This window comes from Rhea pennata, chromosome 3, assembly GCF_028389875.1.
Source record: "Rhea pennata isolate bPtePen1 chromosome 3, bPtePen1.pri, whole genome shotgun sequence".
In the NCBI taxonomy this organism is placed as follows: Eukaryota; Metazoa; Chordata; class Aves; order Rheiformes; family Rheidae; genus Rhea; species Rhea pennata.
The window spans coordinates 103,485,388-103,511,318 of NC_084665.1; the positions used below are offsets into that span (position 1 = coordinate 103,485,388).

The 25,931-nt window shown below is 37.6% G+C and overlaps 1 protein-coding gene across 1 annotated transcript in view; it reads right to left on the reverse strand.

The window, feature by feature from the left end:
* Positions 1-25,931, reverse strand: part of LRRC1 (leucine rich repeat containing 1) — a 75,146-nt gene that overhangs the window by 4,572 nt on the left and 44,643 nt on the right. Inside the window, exons 5-12 of the mRNA XM_062571110.1 lie at positions 19,209-19,265; positions 17,558-17,621; positions 16,686-16,760; positions 14,880-15,024; positions 12,269-12,387; positions 11,182-11,265; positions 2,006-2,121; positions 899-1,071 (exon numbers count right to left, since the gene is read on the reverse strand). Of these exons, the coding sequence (XP_062427094.1) occupies positions 899-1,071; positions 2,006-2,121; positions 11,182-11,265; positions 12,269-12,387; positions 14,880-15,024; positions 16,686-16,760; positions 17,558-17,621; positions 19,209-19,265 (833 nt within the window). The remainder of the gene's footprint in view (positions 1-898; positions 1,072-2,005; positions 2,122-11,181; positions 11,266-12,268; positions 12,388-14,879; positions 15,025-16,685; positions 16,761-17,557; positions 17,622-19,208; positions 19,266-25,931) is intronic.

Here is a 25,931-nt window from a genome sequence, read left to right on the forward strand (position 1 = left end):
ACTGGTTGGTTTGCTCCAACTTCATAATACTGAAGGGTGAGATTGATCTCACCTAATACCTACAACAGAGATACTTGCAGCTAAAATGGACCCCTCTGCAGTCAGGGGAGAGTAATCCATATGGTTTCTTTTAAAAGTCTATTCCGAGATGAGATAAGTTATTCTCCAACGATTACAGCAAGAGTTTAAATGATTAGCTCAGCTAAATTTCCTTGAACATTCACACACTGCTATAAAAGCTTTTGGGAGATTGAAAAAAAAATCTAGAAGTTACTAGAGCAGCCACCCAGCAACTGATGAAAAAGCATTTAAGGTTCCACCTGAGGCAAGTTTAGGCACAAAGGATAAAAACAACCTCCAGTGAAACTCTGCTCTTCCCCATCAGTTCAGCAAGTCTAAGAATATAAGAAAGTTGCTGTACAGCATCTATGCTTGTAAGAAGCATAACATGCTATGAAATTAAATGCCTACTGCTTATTATCAACTATTCAATCATTTTTCCAGTAAAGAGACTGTAGTTGAAAAACACCAGTTTTCACCACATATACATATTAAAATGTATAATCATTGTATACAAATATGGACACCCATATACTAGGTGACACTACTCAGCCCAGTGGAAAAACTCAGATAATGATAAAATTATTATATTCCAAGTCTTCATCTATTTTATATACTGCAGTTGGTTTCATATATTAAAAAACTCACAGCTGCATTTTAAAGTCTTTTCAAAAACAGTGTGATTAAAATGATATATATTCTTAGCTGAAAATTCAACCAAAGCTACGCTTATTAGGGCTAATGCATGGATTGCAAAGCCTATTTTACAAACTTTTAGGTAACAGACAACATACTAAAGGAAGAAGTATTTCTACATAAAGCAAAACTAAATACTTACCTTGGCAACCAGGCTCAGAAGGCATTTGAGGAAGTAATACACACGTTAAAATTTTTTCCCCTGTTTCAGGGTCTGTGTCAGTCTGAAACGTCAGCAAAGGTTGGGACTGGTTATCAGACAACCACAAAGCCTTCAGCTTTAAGGTAGTCAGTGAGAGGGGAAGATACGTCAGCCTAGTTCAAAAAAGAAAAGCAAAAGATGCAGGGAAATTTCTAGGAGACCAGTAAGTCAACTTCATGACCATTTATTAAGCATATACTGCTGAGCTAGAATAAACAGGGAAGTGAGGTCAACAAATAAGGCAAGTATCCATCAACTCAAACTATCCCAGTTTTCCAAGAAGAACCTGCAGCTTAACTTTATGCCACAATTGTGTGTAGCAGCAACTACTTGATAAAATAACGCTGATAAAATAATGTTTCTTCCACTGCAGTTAACTGCACTGGAAGATTGACTGCTGTTTCTGTTCTAGGGCTTCTACATACAATTTCCAGAACAGAAGTATGTAAGTGCCTATGAAAGAATTCTATTACATAAATGAGACGCCATTTGCTTTTTCTCTAGTTGTTTGTATTACCTTCCTACTAAGCAGGCACACTATTTCGCTGTTTATGCTGCTGTCTACACTCTTCTGCATTTTGATTTCTGAACCATATCAATTAAAATTCATGAAAAAGACACAAGGTCAGAGTTACATTATTCATTACTTGCATTATATTTCACCAAGATAAGGTACTCAATAATAAAACTTTTATCTGACAGTCAGCTTCTGCTGAGAAGTTATTGTCATTAAGGCAGATAGCTTCAAGCAAAGTTCTACTGAATTGCCCCAGTTCTCCATTTTAATTTAGAAATTCAGGAATATACAAATCCAGAAATTTATCTTTTCCTCTTTGGCAAAGCAATTCAGAAAGCCTACTTGTGACAACACACAATTTACGATACTTTGGGCCACAGAGGAAGATTGCCTTGACAGTTTCAATAGTCACACTAACACAAGAGTTAGAACTAGCTTTTCGCTACTTCATTCTTAGACCTAACATCTTTGTCTTTGGAGAGAATTAAGTAAAGCCATCAGAAAAACATGACAACATGAAAATCTCTTACCTGTTTCCAGCAACATCCAGGACATGAAGTTCAGCGGCGTGTGAAATTTCAGAGGGAATTCGAGATAATCTGTTGTCACGCACAGAAAAGACGTTAAGACTGCAGCACCCCCCAATCTATATTAGAAAGAAGAAAAAAAAAGGTCTATTTTTGTTGCAGTACTATAGCATAAGCAAAGGCATGCAGTGCAGGTTACATAACGAGTCATAGCACATTCAAATTACCATGGCCGCAAGACACTTCACCCCTCTGGGATGCAGTCTGCAGTCTAGTGTTAACTTAAAAGAAACCTGACCTGAAGGAGAGTACATTGTAGTAGTTTCTTGAATACCTTTAGTTGTGAATAATATATAGCTTTATACAGCAGTCAAGTTCCACCCACCTTTTACAGTCTTCAAAGTCAAGAAGAGATCGGTAACCTCATACAGATGTCACTTCACAGACCACTCTCAGAAAGAAGTACTAGCTTCACATTTCAGTGTTTTTTAGTACTGTATTTACATATTAATCCTTTTTTTCTTCACAGTAACCATTCAGAACTAAGTGCAATAGGGCCTCAGGCAATACCACACGCTAAATAAACCAGTCAACTACTGACATTTATTGAGGCAAAGAGTTCACAAAAAGTAGAAGTCTTTATAAGCAACATCTTTTCTGTTTTATTAGACGCATCTAATTTCATAATGATTCCCATCTGAATTGGCCAATTTAATCTAATATTCTTTGTCTCTTTCATTTGATCCAGATATGAGCGTCTGCTTTCTCAAGCTAGTTTCTAGATACAGAAGATGAGATTTTTCAGATTTCTTATTAAAATACCTCTATTTTGCATCGAAGGTGAGTATTTTCAGAAAAATAAAACCTCTACATTTAATTAAAAATGTATTCAGCCTTTTTCTCCAGATGGCAATTACTACCCCTATAAATGCTGAGATTATTAATTTTAGCAACTTGAAAGCTGCTTCAAGTAACTCTTTGTTCCCAGTCACAAAAGAAACTTGCCTTTGCTTGCTTATCTTATGTAGCTTCAAAAAGCACTATTGCTTGCTTTCCAGTTTCAAAACTCACCATGAGAGGAAAAAAAAATTTTTTTCTTCCTTAAACTTCAAAAGATATTTGCCTCTAATATTTGGAGTAAAGTTAAGCAAGCTTAGAATTGAACTATAGACAGCAAACCTACTGAAAATTCTTAGTTCAAAAGTTAGGACTTCTAAACTTACACATATGTAAATAAAATTCCTTTAAAAATAAATATAATAAATATAATAAATAATAAATAATATTCCTATACTTCCAGATAAATGCATGTAATTCTAAGTGATGCTTCTTTAAGCAGCTCTTTTCAGAAGAATATGTCTCCTTTTTTAGCAGCTACATTGACTATTGAAAGGAAAACTCCTTTTTAAGGAGGAATGCTCCTTTACCATGACATAGCCAACACTTCTCGCTTAACCTTGGTCAGAAGTCCCCAAATCCAATCTGAAACTACTTACTTATGTATTCTAGTTAATTGTCAGTTCTGTCTCTGCCAAAAGCAAAAGTCAATCCAAAACTAAGTTTCAGATGACTTAAACAAAAAACCACAAAAGCTTTTTCCACTAGTCAAAGTAAAAACCTTTTCCATTTAATCTACACTGTTTTCCCAAGGAGAAAGAGGGTTTTAGAAAGGATGCAACTGTGACTTTGAAAATAAACCAAGCAAATGGAGCATTTATACCTACTCACCTTCCTCCATATTACACATATATTTTAACAGAAGAAAGCAGTGACCAGCTGCTCAAGGCTTCTGATTCACAAGCTATTTACAGTGCAAAGTTACACCACAACATCATGTTCACAACGCTCAATGTGAGATGGTTTCCCATAAATCGCTGCACTGCAAGCTGCAGTGATTTCACAAAAAACCAAGCTTTTTAGACCCTGTGTGTACACCAGGAGTAGCAACCTTGTTAGTCATTTTAGCTCATGAATCAAAGGCCCTAAAAACTAGCATTCAAATCACAAGCAATAATTCTGCTAAACGCCTTAAAGCACATCTAGATTCTTAAATAATCATGTGCCTTCACACATTCGCAGAATATGGAGCACCATACAGAAAAAAAATGTATATATAAATATATACGTATACACATACATATTAAGTGTCTAATTGGTGTATCTAACATGAGGAACTGTGAAAAGCAAGAGATACAGTTAGTGAATGCTGGATGGACTGGCAAGTGATGCCCTAACTGTACACAAAGTGTTCACTTTTCTGTGAATGAAATTCAAGTTACTCAGTCTTGGAGCATGATGATCCAGACAATTTAGCCAGACAGACAAAGTAAGCCATGCAGCCCTGATGAGACTGAAACTTCTACACTTTGGACAATGAAAAAATGCAGCAGTGGAACCAGCCAGCTTCAGTCATCATGCATTTAAAGCAGTTTAATGAAAGGTTAACAGCAGAACCGTGAACTGAATAATACTTACAGGGTTACCAATTTACCTGACCCATAATTTTCCAAGCGGCTAACAATTAAGAAAATACAAGAGATGTTCAATTTATTTTTCTGGACAAGAGCATGCTGACAAATGGAGACAGAACATTCATTCTTTTACTGAAACAGAGAACTACTAAGTTGCTGCTATCAAATTTTTTTAACTTTACACTATCAGTCAACAGATAATTGTTAAAACTTGTGGTTGAATTCAGAGGTAGAGAAGACTTTTTGAAGAAGGAAGTGGGGGGAGATATGAGACAAGATACTACAATCTTTTTATAAAATTGTTTTTATAAAATGCAGGCAGCATCTACCAAGCAGTTAGCATCAGGTGAGATATCACAGAAAAAGGAATAAGCTGGCAGTTCAAAAATAAAATAATTTCAAAAAAGACTGCACCCATCTAGCACTAAACACAGACATTGGGTCCAACATCTGAAAAAAACCTAAGCACAAAGGGGTACCATTGAGGCAAAGTGCACACACTAAATGGCATGCTGAAAGAAAAATCTCATTGCAACCAACTATGAAGTAATACAACAGCAGAACTCCGTTGGTTTGGCTGAGAACCATTAACCGACATAGAGCCAGGCGCTCTGCTCATGCTTTCCCTGGGTTTGATCACATGCTTACAACAGACTTTGCCAAACCATCACATATGCACCAAGTACACATTTTAGACCGCAAGCCCATTTAACAGTTAAGCACACAGTTCATTTTAAGCACAGACTTCAACTAATGGGACAAGCATGTGCTTAGTTCTAGGCACATGAATAATTGTTCCAAAGACTTGAGGCTTAAAGTCCTCACATTCTTCTTTAACAAACTAGACATGTCAATCCAAAATGAGTTGTGCATGGCTAAGTCACACACAGCACTTCCAAGATTTATTTTATTTTAGCAACTTTTAACTTAAGTTATTCACCCTCATTCACCAATGTCGCCATCCCCCCAAAGCCTGCCCAGATTAAACAAAAGCCATTAGTCAGACAGAATGAATCCAAGGAGAAAAACAACTACTATGAACTATTAATTTTGAGACCAGCAATTCTACAGCTGTAACTTCTGAACAAAACTGCTTATTTGTAGGTGGACTCGCATCAGAGTAGAAGCATCATCAAGATTCCTCTAGGTTTCACACAAAAGTCTTACGGAGTCTCTTTGTTCTTCGGTCTCAGTCTGAGACTCGTCTTCCTAACAGCTTCCTTGTTCTGAAAAAACAGCAAGACGTGGATACGCAGAGAGACCATGCCAACTCGGCTGCTAAAACTCCCCTCTATGTTCTCATCATGACCAGTGTCCACTACTTCAGCCTTCCACTTTCTGGACATCCACACAGCCACTGACATTCCATCTTAAACAGTCTTCCAGAATTGTCAGTCTTATCATACCACTTCTCTGTTGATGTTTCTGATGACTCCTCTAATTTTGAGGCCTGCATCAATTTCGCATTTTTGATCAACTGACCTTTACTGCATTTCTCTTCTGTTATGATAGCTTTGTAGTGGCCATTTGTTTTTTTTTTTTTTTCCTGCTGTTGATACCACCTGCAGCTCTCTGTAGATTAACTCAAGAAGAGTGTACAGATTCATCCCCATCTTCCCATCAAATCCCTCCTGAAGTCTCATTTTCACTCCCTCTCGAGGCCAACTATCACTTACAGTAAACACCATCAAAATCACTGACTGGATTTCCCTGATACACTGTGACATCTGTTCATGTTATTACTACTCCAAAGCCAAAACACAAATTAAAAGGTAGGAAAATTAAACAACCTTTAAGTTACTTTAGTTGAATAACACTTTTTGATCTCAATCTGTTAACTGCAAAAAAGCTGATAACCAGTTCTACTAGCCTATAATTGTTAGCATCTTTCACACATGTATAAGCTATGCAAAAAATAGGAAATTGTGACAAATATTAACAATAATTATTTTAGTATGTGACTAGTTCAATTGAAGAACTAGTGACATCTCTTATTTAAGTTTCAGTACAGCTGTCAGTATCAAGAACTCTTAATAGGCTTATACAACTCCGATAAATAAATAGGGAATTTAAACACGGTTCCTATTTCACTGTGAAACCTTTTTCAGGGTGTCATAACCAAGATTCTGTTTGAATTCAGAGCAAATAAAGTCAGAATTTTCCTTGGCCCTAGATAATAAGCATTTAATCCTTTAACTGAAAGGACAGAATATATTTAGAGATGGAAGAAACTGCCTAATTAACTAAATTTTAAATGGGCTAGTTTCTATCAATTCTCTTCAATATCCCTTTACCTCTACTGAATAGCAAGGAAGGAGCACAGCAACACAGCTTTTCTTCTACCTGACTCAAAACAAGTTTTTCTGCATCTTTTTCTTACTTTTTTTTCTCCCTCTCTCCTCCAAGACACACTTTTACACAAATGAGGGAAGGGACAGGACACAGGAAGTTAAAGCCAGAAATAACAGGAAATAACAGCGGTCTAAGCTTGTCTTACAAACATAGTTAAAAAGCACAGTTATTGCCTGAACAAACCTACAGTTTCACCTACTGTAGTAATATTCTCAGGCACAATACACATCAGAGCCAGGAAGGACATACTACCAGATCTCTGCAAGTTGTAGAGACTCATTAACAAAAGCACATGAACCGGAAAACATTCTAAGGAGGTTATTTATATGAGTGCCAAAATCAACACACTAGTTTCACCAGAGCTCCAGTGCCAGAGTAGGATTTCAATACTAAAAGTCACCAGGCAGGTCTTTCAAGTTTAAAGGGAAAATATTTGCAACTCTGAACAGGTTTAGACATACTCGGTTCTTGCTGAAATCTGTTTCGCCAGTCACTTCATTTAGAGAGGGATCAAACTCTAAGATGAGATACTGAAGAAGAAACCTGCCAGTGACTCAAGTCTATGTCAGACACTCAGCTGTTTCAGATTTACCTTATATACCGAAACCAGATACAGAAGAACATTTGAACTAGGAAACTCTGAGAGGTATTGCATTCAAGTTCTTCAATAATGCCAAGAAATTTTACAGCAGAAGGTAGAGACTGGTTTTACAGGTCTGCAAAGAAACCACCTGGTAATGTAATGTAATGGTTTGACAGGCTGACCCCAAATCCAATCCTAGTAAACCAACAACAAAAAAACCTAACCAAAAAACCCAACAACTAAACAAAAAAAGCCAGAAAGCTAGAACTCATAAGTTATCTCACCAGGCTATATTAGAACAGACAGATAGTTTCTGCCATTACATCTATAAGAGGTCTCTGTGTTGCAAGCAGCAGCCTGGAAGGAGAGACGGATACACAAGCAGGTAAATTCTTTTCTTTAGGATAGAGTACCACTTTTCCTATACATCATGTTGCTAGACTCTACATCTTTTTCCCATCCAACAAAAATCCTGAGGTAGAGAAGGAAGTAAACGCTTAGCCCATATCCCTTCTTATGGATGAAGGTCACAATCACATAGCTCTTCCTGCAGTTCTGCTTGACAGGGAAAGGAGGAGAGAAAGTAGGAAGAAGGAGAGAGGAAGGAAAATATCAAGCAAGAATATTGGCAGTGCACACACTTTTTCCGCCTCTTTGATCTCCTTCTGTGAACAGCGGCTAATACTGATTGCCGTGTCTGAGACCCCAATCCTCCCCATGCTATTTCAAGAGGTATCTTGAGCAACACACAGCAGGCAGTGGTGTTGAAAATAACTGTTGCCAGAAGCTCGTGACTGACTTTAAATATTAATTAGTCAGCTTGAGATGAAAATAAATGCTAAAGATGGAATGCTTTCTCACACCAAGCAGAACCTCCCAACAATCAGAAAAAGAGTGATGTTTCAGTTTTTCTTCTACCAATTTTTTTGTTGTTGCCGTTTTTCCAAAGTCAAACAAGAAGGAAAGTGGAAATAGAATATTTCACCAAGACACCAAATTCTTCCTCCCTGCTATCCAAAGGGAAACTGATCCTTGGTACCTTTGCCATTATCTGCACTTCTGAAGAAAAATGCTACACAAAGAAAATGCAGTGCCAGAAATAGACAAAACATGAGCAGAGAACTGTAGATTTCTCTCTATATTCAAAACTAGCATTTCTGCATTTTTAGAAGGCAATATTAAGACTTTGAGGGAAAAATATATTATTGCAAAACAAATTCCACAGAGCAAAAAAATATATTTTAATGAACCATTTGGGAAATCTTATGTTAAATGCAATTTCAAAGTGTTTGCTTTAATAAGAAAGATACACAAGTGTGGAGACCTTTACAGGAGAAAAAAGTCTATTTTATAGTAGTAGATACCAAGGAGGTCTTCATATTTCTGTTTCTCTGTCACACTCCCTGTGACCCACACACTCATCTTTGTTTCACAGACTTTCTACAACCCTTCAGCTCACTTCATTTCAGACATCATATTCCATTTCCTCATCATTTCCATTCCCCAAACACACACTCATCCCTTGCTTTATCCCCCTCCTTATGCAAGGCTGTCCATCCCTTCTGTATCACATGCCAAAAGTCCTACATGCACTCATCTATCCTCTACCCACATTTTTGTTCTTCACTTCACCCTTCGACACCCCTGGCTCCCTCACTGACTGGGCAGTGCTTCCCCCCCCCTCCAGCCACCAACTCTTGGTCTCAGGTCCCTGACTACTTCTTCAGCATCAATACTTTTTTTGTTCTGTACCAAGCCCTTGATTCTATTATTCCTGCAAAGAGACACTCACACACACTTCATATTAATGTCACTTTACTTCCCTCTGAATCCAAGCCTCCTCCTCCCACCCTTGTCCCAGCTCCTTCCAAGCCACACTGCTCTCTCATGCACCTTCCCCATTGCGAAAGGCTTCATGCACCATCTCCAAGTCCCCTGAAGGGCAGCCAGTTTACATCTCTTACGAGCTCTCCCACAGGGGCTAGTAAGCTACTCTATTTACACAAACTGACAATACACTGTTTTCTCTGTGATGTTTGACAGTGAGGGCATTCCAGTTTTCCTCAACCTGCCTCACATACACAAAAATTATTTGGGAGATTTCCCCCTTTCTGGTACCATGGATATCACTAATTAAGAGTAAGTACCTCATAAGAGCACTACATAAACTATGAATGGTGAATCTGGAAATACGGTGTATCAGTAAAAACATCACATGCTGTAACATACTCAGAGTAGTTTTGTTTAAAGGTGGACTAAGTACAAAATTATACAGGCTCAAGTATTATAATTTAACATATTTCATGTGTATTCTAAGTTCTTCATAAAGACATGGAAAGATTTCTGCTAAAAGAGCACAAGATCAAAACTGTCATAACACCCATTCAATAGGATCCTATCTCTTGCTAGCATTTATACAGGCAGTTAGGGTCTGCCCTCAGCAATTTTCTGTTCAGAACCAGCAGCACCTCTGTGGAGAACAAACTGTCCTGCCAGAGAGTTTGCTGTTTGGTCATTATATGTAACAGCTCAGAGTGCCACAGCAGCATCCTCTTCCCCCTCCAAATCCCTCCTCTCCAGAGGCCTTTCTTTTCCTATCCTTTTGCCCCCCCTCTTTCCCCTCTCCAGGTTCTCCCCATCTCCTGGTTCTCAGCCACTTTGCTTCTTCCTCAAGCTGTCATAGCTCCACAAGCAGGAAGGTTGAAGGGGAAGTGTGTGCTAACTAGTTAGCCTTGATACTAACTAGTTAGCTTTGATACTTCTTCTCAATTCTCATCCACTCGCTGCCACCTGACAACCCCTTTTGCTCCTGAAATTTCAGAAATGACAATATGGTATACAAAAGCTACTACCTAGGAGTCACAGGTTAGCTACAGATAGGATAATTAAAAGGAAGAATTACCTGGATAAAATCATAGAATCATAGGATCGGTAAGGTTGGAAGGGACCTCCGGAGATCTAGTCCAACCCCCCTGCTCAGCAGGGTCGCCTACAGCATGGTAGATAGGGTTGCATCCAGGCAGGCCTTGAAGATCTCCACAGAAGGAGACTCCACCACCTCTCTGGTGGTGGAGTTATAGAGAAGTAGTATTACAAACAGAAGTAACTCTCTGATGCCTCTGTGACAGTATATTACTTCCTCTTCTCAATACCAAACCAATCTATTTCCAGAATTTATTGCTGAACTGTACTTACAACCATCATCATATTTAATTTTACATCATAAATTCTAGCCTTATTTCAGTCCATATACTGCTAGGATGGACAAGAAGTTCCAGTGATCAAAGCTGTAAGACTTGAAATATGAGTGATTTTGGTCACTTTAAGTCCTCATGTTTAAAAGTAGTCTAGTATTTCCAAAACAAAGACGACTGTCAAATTAGTGTTAAATCATTTTCCAGCATCTGAAACCTGCATTTCAGCCCTACTCCTTGTTATATTTCTGTGTTACCTACAAAAGAGGCATATCCATGTTTATACGCATTCACGCAAACAGAACTTCTAGTCTTCAAATAGTGCTGGACCTGACATCCATACCAGAAATCACTAGTTATAAGCAAATTATATTTAGACCTCCTTGCTCAAAGCCATTTGGCACTTCCAAGCTACCAGACCACCACAACTGCTGTTCAGATCAAGCAGACAAGTTTCCAGTTGTGATCTCTTTCAGAGGAATACTAGTAGAGCAAAGCTCCCTGCTCTGTCTTGCAGACATCTGAAATCAGAATTTTGTGTTTGTACAATCACATAACAGTTAACTGCAAAAGACTTACCTCTTTGGGCAAAGAAGTTAATTTGTTTCTATCGGCATTTAAGTTGTTCAGTTTCTTTAGTTTGCCAATGCTCTTCGGCAATGTCTATACCAATCAAAACACAGCAACAGACAAATTAGTACTGCAAATTCACAGAGTCAGGACCAGACTTATCTCACTTTAAAAACAAATTAAGATACTGATCCAGTTTTGAAACTGGAATTTAGCAATCTTTGGTTATCACCATGCCTTCAAAGGGAATTCCAAGGTTTTGCAGAAAAATGCACATAGATTTTAAATTCTAATAAATTCATTCATGAGTTCTCTGCATTGAGATCATAGATGCAAAACAGCTGTTATGAGAAACATGTATGCAAAACGTCCATGCTATCTAACTTGAGGCTCCCTAAACAGTTAATTGAGAGAGACAAGCTTCTAATTTAGGTGATACGAATTGATGTCTGGAGATGTATCCTTCTAACAGGCTTTCAAACAGGCAACAGGCTTAACTAAGTGCCAGCCTAACTGAAGCTAAATGCTCAAAGCTAAATTTTTATATATACTCTCCATTTCAAGTGTCAGTGTCATGTGAAAACAGTTTTAAAATAATAGGAGGAAATGCCTACGAGGAATAAATTTCAAATTTTATTTTAACTGAACAGATGTCATATTAAATGCCGTCTAAAGAAGATCAGCAGAGCAAGGGACAGTACAGCAGCAGCTCTGGAGCTGATGGGCCTTCTACCCAGTTCCAACAAGCCTGATCAAGGTAATACACAGCAGGAACTGGCAACAACAAAATGCCACACAAACTCCACATTAAAAAGGCAATGAAGTGAATGATACCTGCACTCCAGGCTCTCCAGTTTCCTTACCAATCATGAAAAATTCAAAAGTGAATATGTAATTGCTTAAGCCTTCGAAAGGGAAGATTATCACTACACCTAATTCAATCTTCAGCAGTCATTTAACAATCAGAAATAAGGTGCAGTCAAAGGAAACTTACTGCCTTGTAGCAACAATGAGTAGCCTTACAAGCTAAGTGAACCAGCACTTAGCTATAGGTCTAACTACCCCCAGCCATTGGAGGAGTGAGGACCATACTTACCAGCAGCTGGTTTTCTGTTAGAACTAATTCAGTAAGGCTTTCACAGTCTCCAATTGCGTCTGTTAGCTGAGTAAGTCTGTTCTGATCAACCTTCAAGATGGACAGTCTCTTCAATTTTCCTACACAGAAAGAACATACTCAATTGGCTTCTACAGTATTCTCAAATATCTGCTTTTAGTTAAAGAAAATCTTTGTGCTAAAGAAATTTTAGAAATTCTCTAGTATAAGAAAATCTTTTTTTATGTTTTCCAAGTAAAAAGAAATCAAACACTGCTTTTGTTGCTGCTTGCACTACGCTTTGCAAGTTTATCAGGCTACTGAATTCATATTCAATATTAGTATCATATTCAATATTTCAGTTAAATTGTACTAAAATGCAATATGAACGGAGCCACATGTAAAAATCAAGAGACTAAAAGCTACATACCTGCCCAAAGGCCTATACACACATAGAAAACCCAACAAGAAGGAAATCTTTTCTTTATACAATATTTATAAGTAAAGGAGGGTTCAGAAGATCACCTATGCCAGCTCAAACATAGTAAGGAAAGTTTACATTGAAACAACAGCCAAATCCAGACAGGATCAAGGTGTCCTTGCCCTAATAGATTGCCTAGTTAGTCAGGCATGAAGCTCAAATCTACTTTTTGTAATAGACACCAAACGTCTTCAAAGATTTTCTCCTCAGGAAGACCAAAATACTTCTCAGAGCAGAAAATCCACCTTGTTCTGCTTCTTTAAGCCAGAAAGATCTTTACTGACCAATGCAAAATAAATTTGATCCAAGCAAAATCCAAGTCAGAGAACTGAAGAGACATCACCAGTGGTTAAGGACAAAAAGTTTCCTCCCTGTCCACCAGCAGGCTGTCCAGAACAGCTGCAATATGTGGGCAGATCAAATTTGCTGATGATGCTAAGCCATGAGGAAACACCCTGATACACTGAAAGACAGCAAACTAATCAGAAGCCAAATGAAGTTCAGCAATGAGAACCACAAATCTCTACACCCGGGCAGAAAAAAAAAATGTCTGTACAGGCTGGGAAGTCATTGGCTATGCAACAGCTCTGCAGAAAAAGAGGTTATGGTGGGGGCCAGGCTGGAGATGAACCAACAGTGAGCTGTCACAACAAATAAACTGCCTGCTAGGCTGCCTGAGGAGTGTTTTGGCCAGCAGATGAAAATGTTATATCCTATATACTCAGCATGGATGAGGCCCAACCTCCAATATCATGCTTGGTCTGTGTCCCGCCCCCACCCCTCCCCCCCCCCCGACACAGTTCAAAGAGCTGCTGGGGATCCAGTACAAGGCTACCAAGATGGCCAGGGGCACCTGTGAGCTGAGGCTTGTTTATTCTGGCACAGAGGTAGTTAAGGAGGCAACTAGGAGCAGCCTGCAACATCTTGAAGGAAAGAGGCAGAGATGACAAAGTCAAACTCTCTTCTGCAGTAGCAGGCAAGACAGCAATGGCCAAAAATTGAGGCTCAGCAAGTCCATCTAAAACAAAACTACATCCAAAAAAATATTAAAAAATACATGTGAAAATTAGACCTGGCCTGAAGTGGCCTAGGCTTTTGCAGTCACCTTCAACAATGGACCTTCATTTAACAGGATTCTCAGGAACAAGACGAACTCCTCCCATAAGTTGTGTGGTCTGTATCCTTTCACGAGGTACATTTTGCACCTACAAAACTGTACTGGCCAGCTCACATCAGCAGAAAGGACTGCTAGAACTCTTTACCAAACACACACTATTCAGCGATTAGACAAGCATTCACCTGAATATCCCTGATTTAATTTCTCAAAAATTATTTACCTTTCCATAGGCTCACAAGGCATATGTGGTGGGAGAGAACATCCATTCTGTACAACATTTTTCTACTTTCCCAGGTAAGCCACATTTAGAGATCCTCCTTCCCCCACATCTTTATTTTTGAGAAAAATCCTGGCAAGTAGAAGGCATACCCTTGCAGTATGCAGTGGGAAAAACAGCTGCTGAGTTGCACAGAAGTAACACTCCCTTGACTCCTCTTCATAACTATTGCATAGGTAAAAATACCGGCCGTATAAAGGCACACTAATCACAGTTCACAAAACATTACTCAATTATTAAACCTGCTTTAAGGGGTCAGATACAGAAAGGTTGGAGCTTGGTACCTCATGGGTGAAGAGCTATATAATGAAGATGGAACAGCTTTCCATCAAGTTCAGTACAGGATTAATCATATTGTTCAGGTAATTACATTTCTCCACTAAAAAGGATGCCTTTTGTTGTAGTGGTTCTGTCAATCAGTTTTATCAAACATGACCTATAGCGTGTTACAGGTCAGAATTTTATAACGTTAAAAAGTTATGACAATGGCTTGGACACAGTAGCGACATACTAACTTGCATTTTGTTTGTGTAGATATCAAGTACAGGCCTAAAACAGGATTAAGAGGTAGTCATTATACAAACAATTAAAATGCAAAATTAATAGAGCTATGTATTTCAAACTAAGAAAAAAAGCTGAGATGAGCTCATCTCTTACACAAGAGGAGAAGACATCAAAACAACTTCAATTTATAAGTGATTAAATGGCTCTGTGTGATAATATTCACCTTTATACTTACCAATGCCATCAGGTAAGACCTGAAGTAAATTCTGAGAAACAAGCAAGTCTGTTAAAGATGTCAGACCACTAATTTCTTCAGGAAGGCATTCCAATTTGTTTTCAGAAACATCCAGACAAAGCAGGTTTTTCAGGTGTCCTACTTCCTGCAATACAAGACAAAATATAAGTCATACCTAAACATGTAACAAAGCAGCTTGAAACATGCTTTATCACAGTGAAATTCCATAAAGAAGAGAATCCTTTATGTGACCTCTAAACTCTGAAAAAGTAAGCAATTCCATTTTACATGATATGTCAAGTGACTCAATTGTAACTTCTTATTCTAAATACTCAGACTCTGCTTCAGTAGTCAGACAAGGTACACGAAGCACATTCAGGCAAGCACCTGCCAAAACTGGAGTTTTCCTCAAGTGAAGACTGCAAAGCTGTTTTTCAGAAGTACAGATTATCAACCTCCACATAATTAAAGTCTGCCCCTCCCAGCTAACCCAAGGCAATTTAGGATTAGTTTCTCCTGGCTGATACAGCAACACATCACAACATCTAAGGATTTCTTATCTTCGTATCTCCCAGCTGCAACAAAAGTAGAAATAGGAATAAGGAGTGCTAGTCTAGCAAGCATATTAGAATTGCCAAGTTAAACTGCCATCTTTACAAGTACCAATATTACTTGCTTTTCCACAGTGGTAATCTGCCTGTTAGACTGAGAAACCTTTCTGCCTATTAGCCATCAGAGCACCCTCCTGTTCCCTGGGTACACATACATCTTTATACACCTTCTACAATACCTCATATTTTAGATATCCAAACCATCTTCAGGATAGAATGGCTGTGGAGAAAATGAGGCTATCCCTTATTTTTAAAATACACAGAATTTTCATATAGTGACACCTGAATCCAAACTCACAAGACAAGTCCTTTTACTTAGGAAATGCTTCCCTCTCAAGAAGATCTTTCATTAAACACATACACCATAAAGAAAAATCTTTAACCTATATGTTAAAGAAAAATCCATAATTATGGCCAGCTTCAATAAAAACAACCACTAAAGTCATATTTGACCTTCTATGAACGATTATCAGGGTTTAACTACATCTACTTGAAAAATTATTAGCCCTAGCCAACAACAACAAAGTCAAAGCCTGCTAAATTGTAACCAGTTTCCAAGTCAGTGTTGACAGTGGGTTCAATATGGCAAATAACAGCAGACTGCACAAGGAAGGGGAAAACAGGTTTTGATCTGACTTTAAAGGAAAAATGGGAAAGCCCTCCTACACTTCAGTGATGTTCTGACGAAACAGAATTTAGAGTGGGGTAGGCTTCAAATGATAAGGCCTCTCATCTTACGACTTTTGTTAGATGAGAGTATTTGCCTGCATAGATCAAAATTTATATCTATGAAAAGAGTTCTATCATAGTACTTATCTCAAAAACTGTTTTTGAATAGAATACAACAACAATTCATCCTCAACACTGTCAAAACTGCAGCTTAGATAGAAATTAGAGGTTCCCTGATCATCGGACCAGGATTATAAAACAGGATATTTCATCCCATGAACTGAATAATTTGTCTACTACCAAACAATTCCTTTGTCAAAAATTTTAAAAGATGCTTGACAACACATAGTAATATTTACAATCCCCTATAGAGTTACTTATTAAGCAAAAATTATTAAACATTCAAAACCTACATCAGGGAAAGTAATTAAAAGAGTATTAAATTGTCTGTCTCCCTTTCAGTATGAAGGAAAGGGTTTTCTTTTAAAAGCATTTTCAAAACAGTATTATTATAGCTCATCTTTACCTGAGGTATTTCGGCTAATTGGTTTCCATCCAACCAGAGGTCTTTAAGATTGAAAAGTGCACCAATTGTTTCTGGCTACAACATAAAAAGTAACAATATTAGATAACATAGGAGCTACAAGTGAAAACCAAACAGCCATCCCATAATTATAGTCCAAGGAAACCAATTCCTTATTCTCAGCACTACTCAAAAAAGTACCACAATTAATGCAGCAGGGTGGCTATAAGCTGTAAACTCCATCACACAAATTAATTACTGTAGCTTAATAAGTTACCATACATCAGTTGACAGGCAGTAAGAAATTGCATGCACACTCTCAACTACTGCAAATACAACACTGAACTGAACTAACTTAAGGGAGACAGCAGGTGTCTTCTGGCAGATCCATCTGCCACAACCTGAGACACTGAAGCCCTCAACACTCCACCTCACACTGTTCCCAGAAGATTTCCCTCACCTCTGGAAATAGCAGAGCACATACCTGTGCTCAGCCCTTCCAGTTTTCTACAAAAGTTCATGTATTAACTTAAACAGCTAGTGCGGACAAAGTTTGTGCTCTGCAACCTGTCCCCCCCCCCCCCCCCCGCCCTTTTTTTTTTTTTTTTTTTGAAAAAAAAAAAGTAGATGACCACCTGTGGATCTCTGTTCTAGAGAACAGCTACAGAAATTTCTCAGGTAATTCAATATTGTACTCAACAAGACTAGGTAGATATGGGCAACAGACCAACAGCAACTTATGCCAACGTTTACCTGTACATATAAAAGACACTTCAAACATTCTTCTTTCTTCAACTTTGACCATCTTATGATCTACTTAGGTTAAAACATCTATGAAACAAGACCAATACACATTAAGTGGCATGTTCTCTTACCAAGTGATAAAGTTCATTGTTTCCTAAATCAAGTTCTTCTAGTCGCTGTAGCTGGGCAAGTGATCTGTGAGATGAGATAAGTTAAAACAAAGCCACATCAGACTAAACCAACAGAAACCCCAGGTATTTGAATGATGAGTTCATTTTACTGAAACTCATATTTCAAATTACAATAGCTTTTCAACAGATAGTTATTTTACTAGTCATAGACTATTTACATTAATACATTGTTGAAAGAAATATTTGGCTTGCTGGTATAACTGTATGTCCTTGAAACATAAAACACAGCATAAGCAATCAAATCACTACCCATGATTTTAACTGTTAGTCTTTGGTGTGGACAATAGTTTAGTACAGCTGGTTAGATTTATTTTGGTGGGTGACTGACGGTTACACAACTAGAAAAAATCCCATGTTGTGATCAGATTTAATGGTATACAAAACAAATAAGCCAGGACTCAGTAACTTCATTTGCCCCCCTCAATCTAAACTATCAATTTCTGAAGACTTTCAAGTTAGATTGAGAATGAACATAACCAGGTAACAGAGGTCATCTTCATTCTTCAAAACAAGCCTGTTTGAGAGTTTTTTGCTTACCTTCCCCAAAGCTGCAGTAGCACAAAAACCAGAGACTTGTCAGCTTCATTACTGACAGTTAGAATTTTCAAGCAGCAACGGAATTATCAACATTTATGGCAGCTTTGCTCTGACACTGCATAGAGAAATCTAGCTAGCAATTCCTATCTTCTGATCACTGACATTTAAGGTTCCTTGGGGCTCACAACTACAAACAGCTGCAAGAAAGGTCCTGAGCAGACGGACAGGTAAAGGCATCCAAAACCAGCGGGAGAACATATTCTAATTCTGGGGAACAGATTCTGATTAGACTAGATTAAATCTATGACACTACCTATTAGATAGGTTATCCAAACAAACAGAATAGAGTTCACCAAAACTCTTGTAAGCAGCAGCCAGATAGTAAAGGAAGGAAACTACTTCTCTAGACAAAAAATAGGCTTCTTCCTAGCACGCAAAAAGGATTCCAGTTTGTAAGATATCTGATTGACCTTACAAAAGACTACTGACTCCTCTGCCACAACGTAGAGGGTAGAGAGAAAGCTAGATTCTCCCCTTCAGTGCACTGAGGGTGGAGTTGGACTTCAGACATCAGCAGGCCTAGTTTTTAGCTTTGATATCCAAGTTTTTAAAGCTTTTAGCTACTCAGTCCTTAACATGAGTGCTCTTTAAATTTTACAGCCATCCACGCAGCAATTCAGAGTTGAAATCTGAGATTCTATTGCTCCATTTTTGTAGTTATGAAATTGCACTGTGAGAACAATCCAAATTACCACTCCCCTTGATGATGCATTAGTGGAGTGTGTGGAGGACGAAATGTTTTGTAATGAAGTATTTTACACAGAATAGTTATATCAAGCAAAAGCAATCTGCACAGCCTGCAGACTCCTGTTGCTAATTATGAGTCACAGATGTAACTAGCTGTTGTTAAAACAAAGCTGTATCTCATAAATGTTCTTTGTCAATCCACAGCGAATATTTTTTCCAGCTGTCATTCAGTTTCAGACATTAGCAAATTTTAAGAACAAGAACATATGTTGTATTAACATGAATAAACACATGAAATGTCACTTACTCAGGTAAATATGTCAGCAAATTTTCTCTAAGCTCCAGCGAAGCCAGGTTATAAAGACTAAAAGAAAAAAAATACATTTTCATATAATCTTGCCTTTTATATACTATATTTTCAGAAGAAAAAAAAATTACTGTTTATACAGCTTAAAGTAAAATTACTGTGAACTGAATTTTTTTATTCTGTGAAATGAAGCATAGGAAGAGTGGAAGTGTTGCTTGTTTCTCCATGATAGTGGAAAAATATTAGAGTTAGAAAGTAAACAGACAAAATACAAATATACAGTTCCATTTGTTCAAAGGTCAGTAGTTGCAAGTTACTAAACAGCATATTCACATGAATTTAATTTACTAATCTGCTTTCACAATCTGATGTAGGCTACGAAAGTTACAGAGCATCAGCTAAACTCATCTACCATTTATACCTACAGCATGCTCATTATTGTAAGTGACATTATGCTTCTAAGAGGCTCACTTACTTCATATCCCAGGCTTTTACTAACATCACCATAGCAACATTCAGATTTTTCAGGGTTTTATTTATGACTAAGTGGAACACAAGGAGTCAGACATTATCCCAACGCTATAATCTGCTCTAATCCTCTAGCGTCCCAGGGAAAAATAAAAATCAGATATGGTGTCTACAAATAAGCAGTTCTTTACAACATAGTATGCTCTGCCTTAGAGTGTGTGGGGGAAGGGGCAGTATCCTATGCCTTAAATAAAGTCTAGATTAAAAAAAGAAATTCCACTAAATTCAACCACAAATGATTTTTGCATGTATAATTTAGAAAAAGCCTAGCAAGGCCACCTAAAATTGACACGTTTGTTTTCACTACAAACAAAACAAACATAATATATTACCAGATCAATAGTTATTCCCAGTTAAAAAAAAAAAAACAAACAAAAAAAAAACAAAAAAAAAAACACTTGAATAAAAGCAAAGAATTACCTTGTTTTTGTTAATTTGTTACTCTAATGCAGTTAGCAAGGAAGGTAACAAAACTGATGCAATGACTTATTAAAGGGGACAGGAGGTTTTTCACATACTGAATCTGAACAGTGTCTGAAAACTTGTGCCCACTTTAACTGGTGCCCGATTTGGCACTCCATTCAGAAGTCACTGGATATGATGTAATCAAAGCTCCCATGAGATTATAAGCAGTCCTCCGCAGCTTTTAAAACTAATTACATCTAAACTCAATGAGTTCTGCATTCTTTGGGAAGAAATACAGTTAAAAATGTACCACATAAAGATATTTTAGAAGTCTATTATAAATTTAATTAAAAGATAAGTAAGAATAACTCAAAAACTGCAACTAAAGTGAATCGACAGAAACTATGTAGTAAGGAAGTCATCTTTCCAATGACACAATACAAACTCTCATCTAAGAATTACAACACTATGAAAATAGAGTTAAAATGGGACACGACATCCAGCATTTTCGTATAAACTGAGCCAACAAAGGAGGAGGGGGAAGCAGAGTGATGGAGTGCTTCTCTCCACGCTTCTCTCCAGTGCTTTCAGACTGTCCAGTGACAATGTAGGTCTGCTGCTAGTCCGTCTCAGACCACCACCTGCAGACTGCGATTACAGCGTCTTTACAGTTGTAATGAAAGAGATACTATGCCTTAAATCCTATCCAAAAATCCAGAAATCCTATCCAGAAATACAGAAATGTACTCAAACCTTTCTTCAAGTTTTGCACCTTCTCTTCACAGTAGTAGATTCACTTTTGTCAAGATAATACAAAAAGAATGCACACATCATCAAACTACTTTGTAATCTTGTATTTACATCTCGTCCTGCATCTACTTAACTCTTTCCTCAATACATTGAAGTGTCTTTGAGTAAAATGGTGCAACTTCTTAATTTCTTATATCAGATACCACTTGAGCTGTGGTTGAACAAAGATCTTTGTCAGCAAAACCAAGTTAAATAAGTGTCTGGAAGCCACCATGTTAACCTGTCCCATTGTATAAGACCAGTGAACCATCTCAGGAAATTTAAGTAAATAAATAAATAACAGCAAGAGAGCAACATAGCTCCCCAGTCATCCCCTAAGCACTTGGGCCAGTACAACTGCTAGAAACATTCAAGAAAGAGGCGTCTGTACTGCTGAAGCCAGCAGTGGTATGAGATTTGGGGGCAGGTTTAGCTCCGTTGGTTAGAGTGCGGTGCTGCTAATGCCAAGGTCGTGGGTTTAATCCCCATACGGGGCTATGCTGAGGGTTGGACTAGATGATCTCCAGAGGTCCCTTCTAACCTTACCGTTCTATGATCTCTAGGTAACTGTGGTCTGTGGATACTCATTATCAGCTGTACTTGGATCCAACTATGTATCATGTATTTCAGAGACCGACTGTGGCTGATCACAGTCCCAGGTTGGGTTCTGTTCCCATGGGAGCCAGCTACCTATGGGTTATGTTTTCATCTCTAATGGCACAAGCTTTATAGGGGAGAAATTCTTTATTCTACAGCTATTCTGACTCGGACCATGCTAAAAATTATAAATTTCACACTAGAACAAAAATAAAGGCACTTCCTTTCACCCCTTAATCTATCCTTAGTACTTCTTGCAAGTTCTCTAATCCAAACCATGTGCAATATAAGCAGACCCTACTAGACAAAATGAAGTTCCCCACCAAGTAATATAAAATAGTTTACATCAGCAAAAGCTGCTCCACTAGACTGCAGGGTTATCTTTAAGGTGAATTCATTTGAAAGAAAGGCCAGAAAATCTGAGGGAACTTCTGACTCATTAGTGCTAAATATCTTCTAGTTCAGAAGGGATTTCCAGCAAACCTTTATGTCACAACCCAAAAAAAGGGAAAAAGATGATAGTTATATTGTAAAATAGCAGTTAAAATTGGAATAAACATACTGATGTACTGTTAGTATCTGACATTGGTGCTTCATTTTCCCATTTTAAGGTATGTATGAGACAGAATTTGTACTCATTTTCAAGTAAAATGCTAATCTCTTGCAATGTTTCAAATACATTTTCTGTTTTAATAGCATGTTCTCCCCCAAAATGTAGATTTTACTCTTCTCAGCTTCAAAGATTTTTCACAATATACTAAACTAAATCATTTTATTCCTTTCCATTTCCTCTTCCTTTCCCTACCATTAACTTTGTGAATGTACTGTTAGTAAAAGGTCTTTCTGAAATTTTGAAGTGAAATCAAAGAAATAACTTTAATGACTTTTCCTCCTAGATTGAAATTTAGGACTAGAGAAAGAATCTAAAAAAGGTCATTGTGAAAAAAGTCATAGTTGTTTCAATTTATTAAAAAAAAAAATGACAGCAATCGAGTCTACTCAAAGGATACGATTCCATCAGTGGCTGTTCACCAAGCTCATTTAGAAATACAAATATACCATACACTGTAGAGTAACATGGTAGAGTATTATGAACTGTTCTAGAACAGAAGGATCCACAGTGCTCACTCCCCCAAAAATCAGAATATACAAAAACAATGTAAACTACATTCCAAGGGAACAAAACAACCTGAATACTTTCCAAAATTACTGTAGTAAGTAACTATTTTACATAAACTTTTAAAAGCACTGATTTTGTAATTATTCTCATCGCAAAAGCTACCACACACACTGGACACTGAGCATGCGTGTGCAATTACTCAGCACAAGGCAACAGCAAAACCAGACAGAGGATGCAGTAAACAAAATAACTACAAAGTTTTCCATCTCGGCATTCTAGAGGACTTCTGGTTTAAGAATGGAACCAAGTAGAATTTAAGGGTATGACACGGCTAAAAATATCATTTTCAGCAGAAACCAAATACAGTTATTTAGTGTTGTACCTACACTAACTTTACATACAGCTATTAATCATCTGAAGTAGAAGACTGAAAAGAAGAAATATGAAATCAATACTTGAGAGCAGAATTAATAGCATCCAGCAGTCCACAAATCCTAAAAATTTATGTCCTGAGCATGCCTGTCACAATTTACGAGACAAACTCACAATCCAATACATTCTGAAGAAAGGGTATATCTTAAGAACTCAGCAAATATTCCTTCAAGTCAACCACAGTGGTCTCTTCTGAAATAAAGAGGACACTAACATCAGAATTAAAGCACGTTCTTACAAAGCAAGCCTGTATTCCTTTGGATTAATTGGGAAGAGGTTATCAGTAGCAACATACTCTACAAAACAACCATTTCAAAAGCAGATGATTCTCTGGACAAAAACAATTCATTGTAATTGGTAAAATAATGTCAACTGCAGTTAAAATAAAATAAAAAACAGATTTGCACTGACCTGTTGTAATTCCATCTAGGTTATTACATGCATTAAGCAATGCTCTGTTTGTAAAGTTATAAAGCAAATTCGAGTTATCTTACTGCTTTAAGATTAGAGACAACTGAATCAGTCCCCTTTTCAAGTGAGCAGAAAACCAGCCTGAAGACTAACAACAAACAACAACATCTGAAACATTTTAATGTGTTGTTTCCATATCTCCACCCCCAAGACAGGATTGGGAATATTCAAGCCCTTGAGGTAAACCACCAAAGACTTCTGAGGAAAGAACTGGGAAGCACTGTGCCAAGCATACCAATCTCTTGTGAAAATAAAGTGGAAAGAGAGACCTGGAAAACACTAGGAGAAAATGAAGAGAAAGGATAAAAGAACAAATATAAAAGCTAAAGATGCTCAGTCAACAAAAAAAAAAAAAAAAAAAAAAAAGGACTAAAGTCTTCTGATTTGATTAATCAAAGTCTCAAATATTTTCATTTTGTATCAAGGGCACATCACAGTTGAGCATGCACGACAAGAAGTCAGACTTTGGAAATAATGGAATAGTGTTGCAAGAGATGAGGAATTTAAACATTTACAGAAATGCATGGCTCTATTCACAGCCTTTCCAGGAAATTTCAAAGGGTACAGGGAATGCAAAATCCAAAATGTAGTTTTGGTGACAATTATTTAAGACTAAAGACAATCCATCTTTTCATCCTACTACAATCCCAGCACCATTGTATAGCATTTGTAAAACAGCAAAGAGAAGGCAAAGACAAGAGAGCCGGCAAGGTCCCTACGTTTGTACAAAACAAATGAAGGTCCTTCACAATCCAGATGATTCTAGCCACAGAAAGAGAGGTCACCAAGGGCCCAAAAAGTCATCAAGGTCCATTACTCTAACAAGCACAAAAGAAAGAAGTAGTAGTCCAGAAGATGCTTCCAGCTCAGTTATCTTGGAAAAGCTCTGTAGCATAACAGGCTGTGTATAAAGAAATGGTTTCATTACAGCTTAAGAAAGAGATTTCAGAACTTTTGGTGCAAGACTCAAATAAAGGCACTGTAGGCGAAGGGGAAGAAGGAGTAGGCTTTCAGATGAAGTAAGAGCTTCTTCTGATTGCAGAAGTGCCATACAAATGACTATTTTATCCAGGAAAGTTTTCTAAGAAAAATTGAGGTGGAAAATTCTGCTGTTCAGAAGCTAAGGTAAGAATACAGTTCAGACTCAGTATTTGGTCTATTATCGTGATTTCTTATGCAAAAGTAGCCATGGTAACAGAACACAGCCCAAGGATAATACCACATCTGTGCATGTTGTAAGTCTGTATTCTGGCCATTTCCACCAGTTCCAAAGGATTTCAGCTAACTAGGCTAGCACCTGTAGATTATTATTATTACTATTATTTTTTACTTTGGTAAGGCCCTGCCCCTGGATCTCTTTATATAGCATATAGCCTTTGAAACATTCAGCCTTACACTAGCCTGGGAAGGAAGAGAGTTTAAACTTGCACAAAAAAAAAAAAAAAAAAAAAAAAAAAAAAGCCTCATATGGAACATGCAGGTCTTCCTGTCCATGAAGAGTCTTCCAAGAAATGGGAAACTGTGGTACTCTGACAACAGCTAGCAAAACATACAAAACAAGATTTACATATATATTGCAGCTTGTACCCACTGTCCAAAAAAAAAAAAAAAAAAAAGCTCCCAGCAAACTTTAGGAGTCTCCCCCAGGACACATCAGTTAAGTGACTACTGACCTGATAGGATCCTATTAAGCTACTTCCATCCCACAATGCTTCTAGTTGCAGACTGACAATTCAGTCAAAACCTGACAGTTAACTGTTTTTTTTTTCTTTCCCTCCAAGTAAATGACAGGGTTAATTAGTCACTAGCCAACTCTCAAAATACTACTTACTCAGCACATAAGCATTTCAGAGTACAGCATACACTTCTGAGATAGGGTCCTGATTCAAATTATTCCCCGAAGAAGCCTCTCTTTCTACAGTCAACAGAGACAGGGAGAGAAAGAGCCTCAGAAGACCACTCTCCAAACTTCTGTATCTAAATTAGATGCTTAAATTGGTGTGGTTTCAAGAGTTTCGGTAGCACCCCTTCACCTTTCCAGAGTTAACTACTACCTCAGTTCTTCCGTGGGCCTCTGTCTTTCACCTGCACATTCCTCACAGTTACTATCTGCCAGCACCATCAGCTTAATGCTTCCCAAGTGTCTGAAATACCAGCTCCATTTGGATTTCTGGTGTAATGAGATTTTCAATACAACAAAAACAATATTAGCATTATACAGAAGGATTATGCTTCTTGAATTTCCAAAGGTTCCATGAATATATAAACATATGATCTGTGGTCTATATTCTGCTAGTATGCATTTTACCCCCATTTCTAAAAGGCTGAACACTGCACGCTTACTTTGCTTCCAAGTACTGCTTAATGTTGGCATATAATCA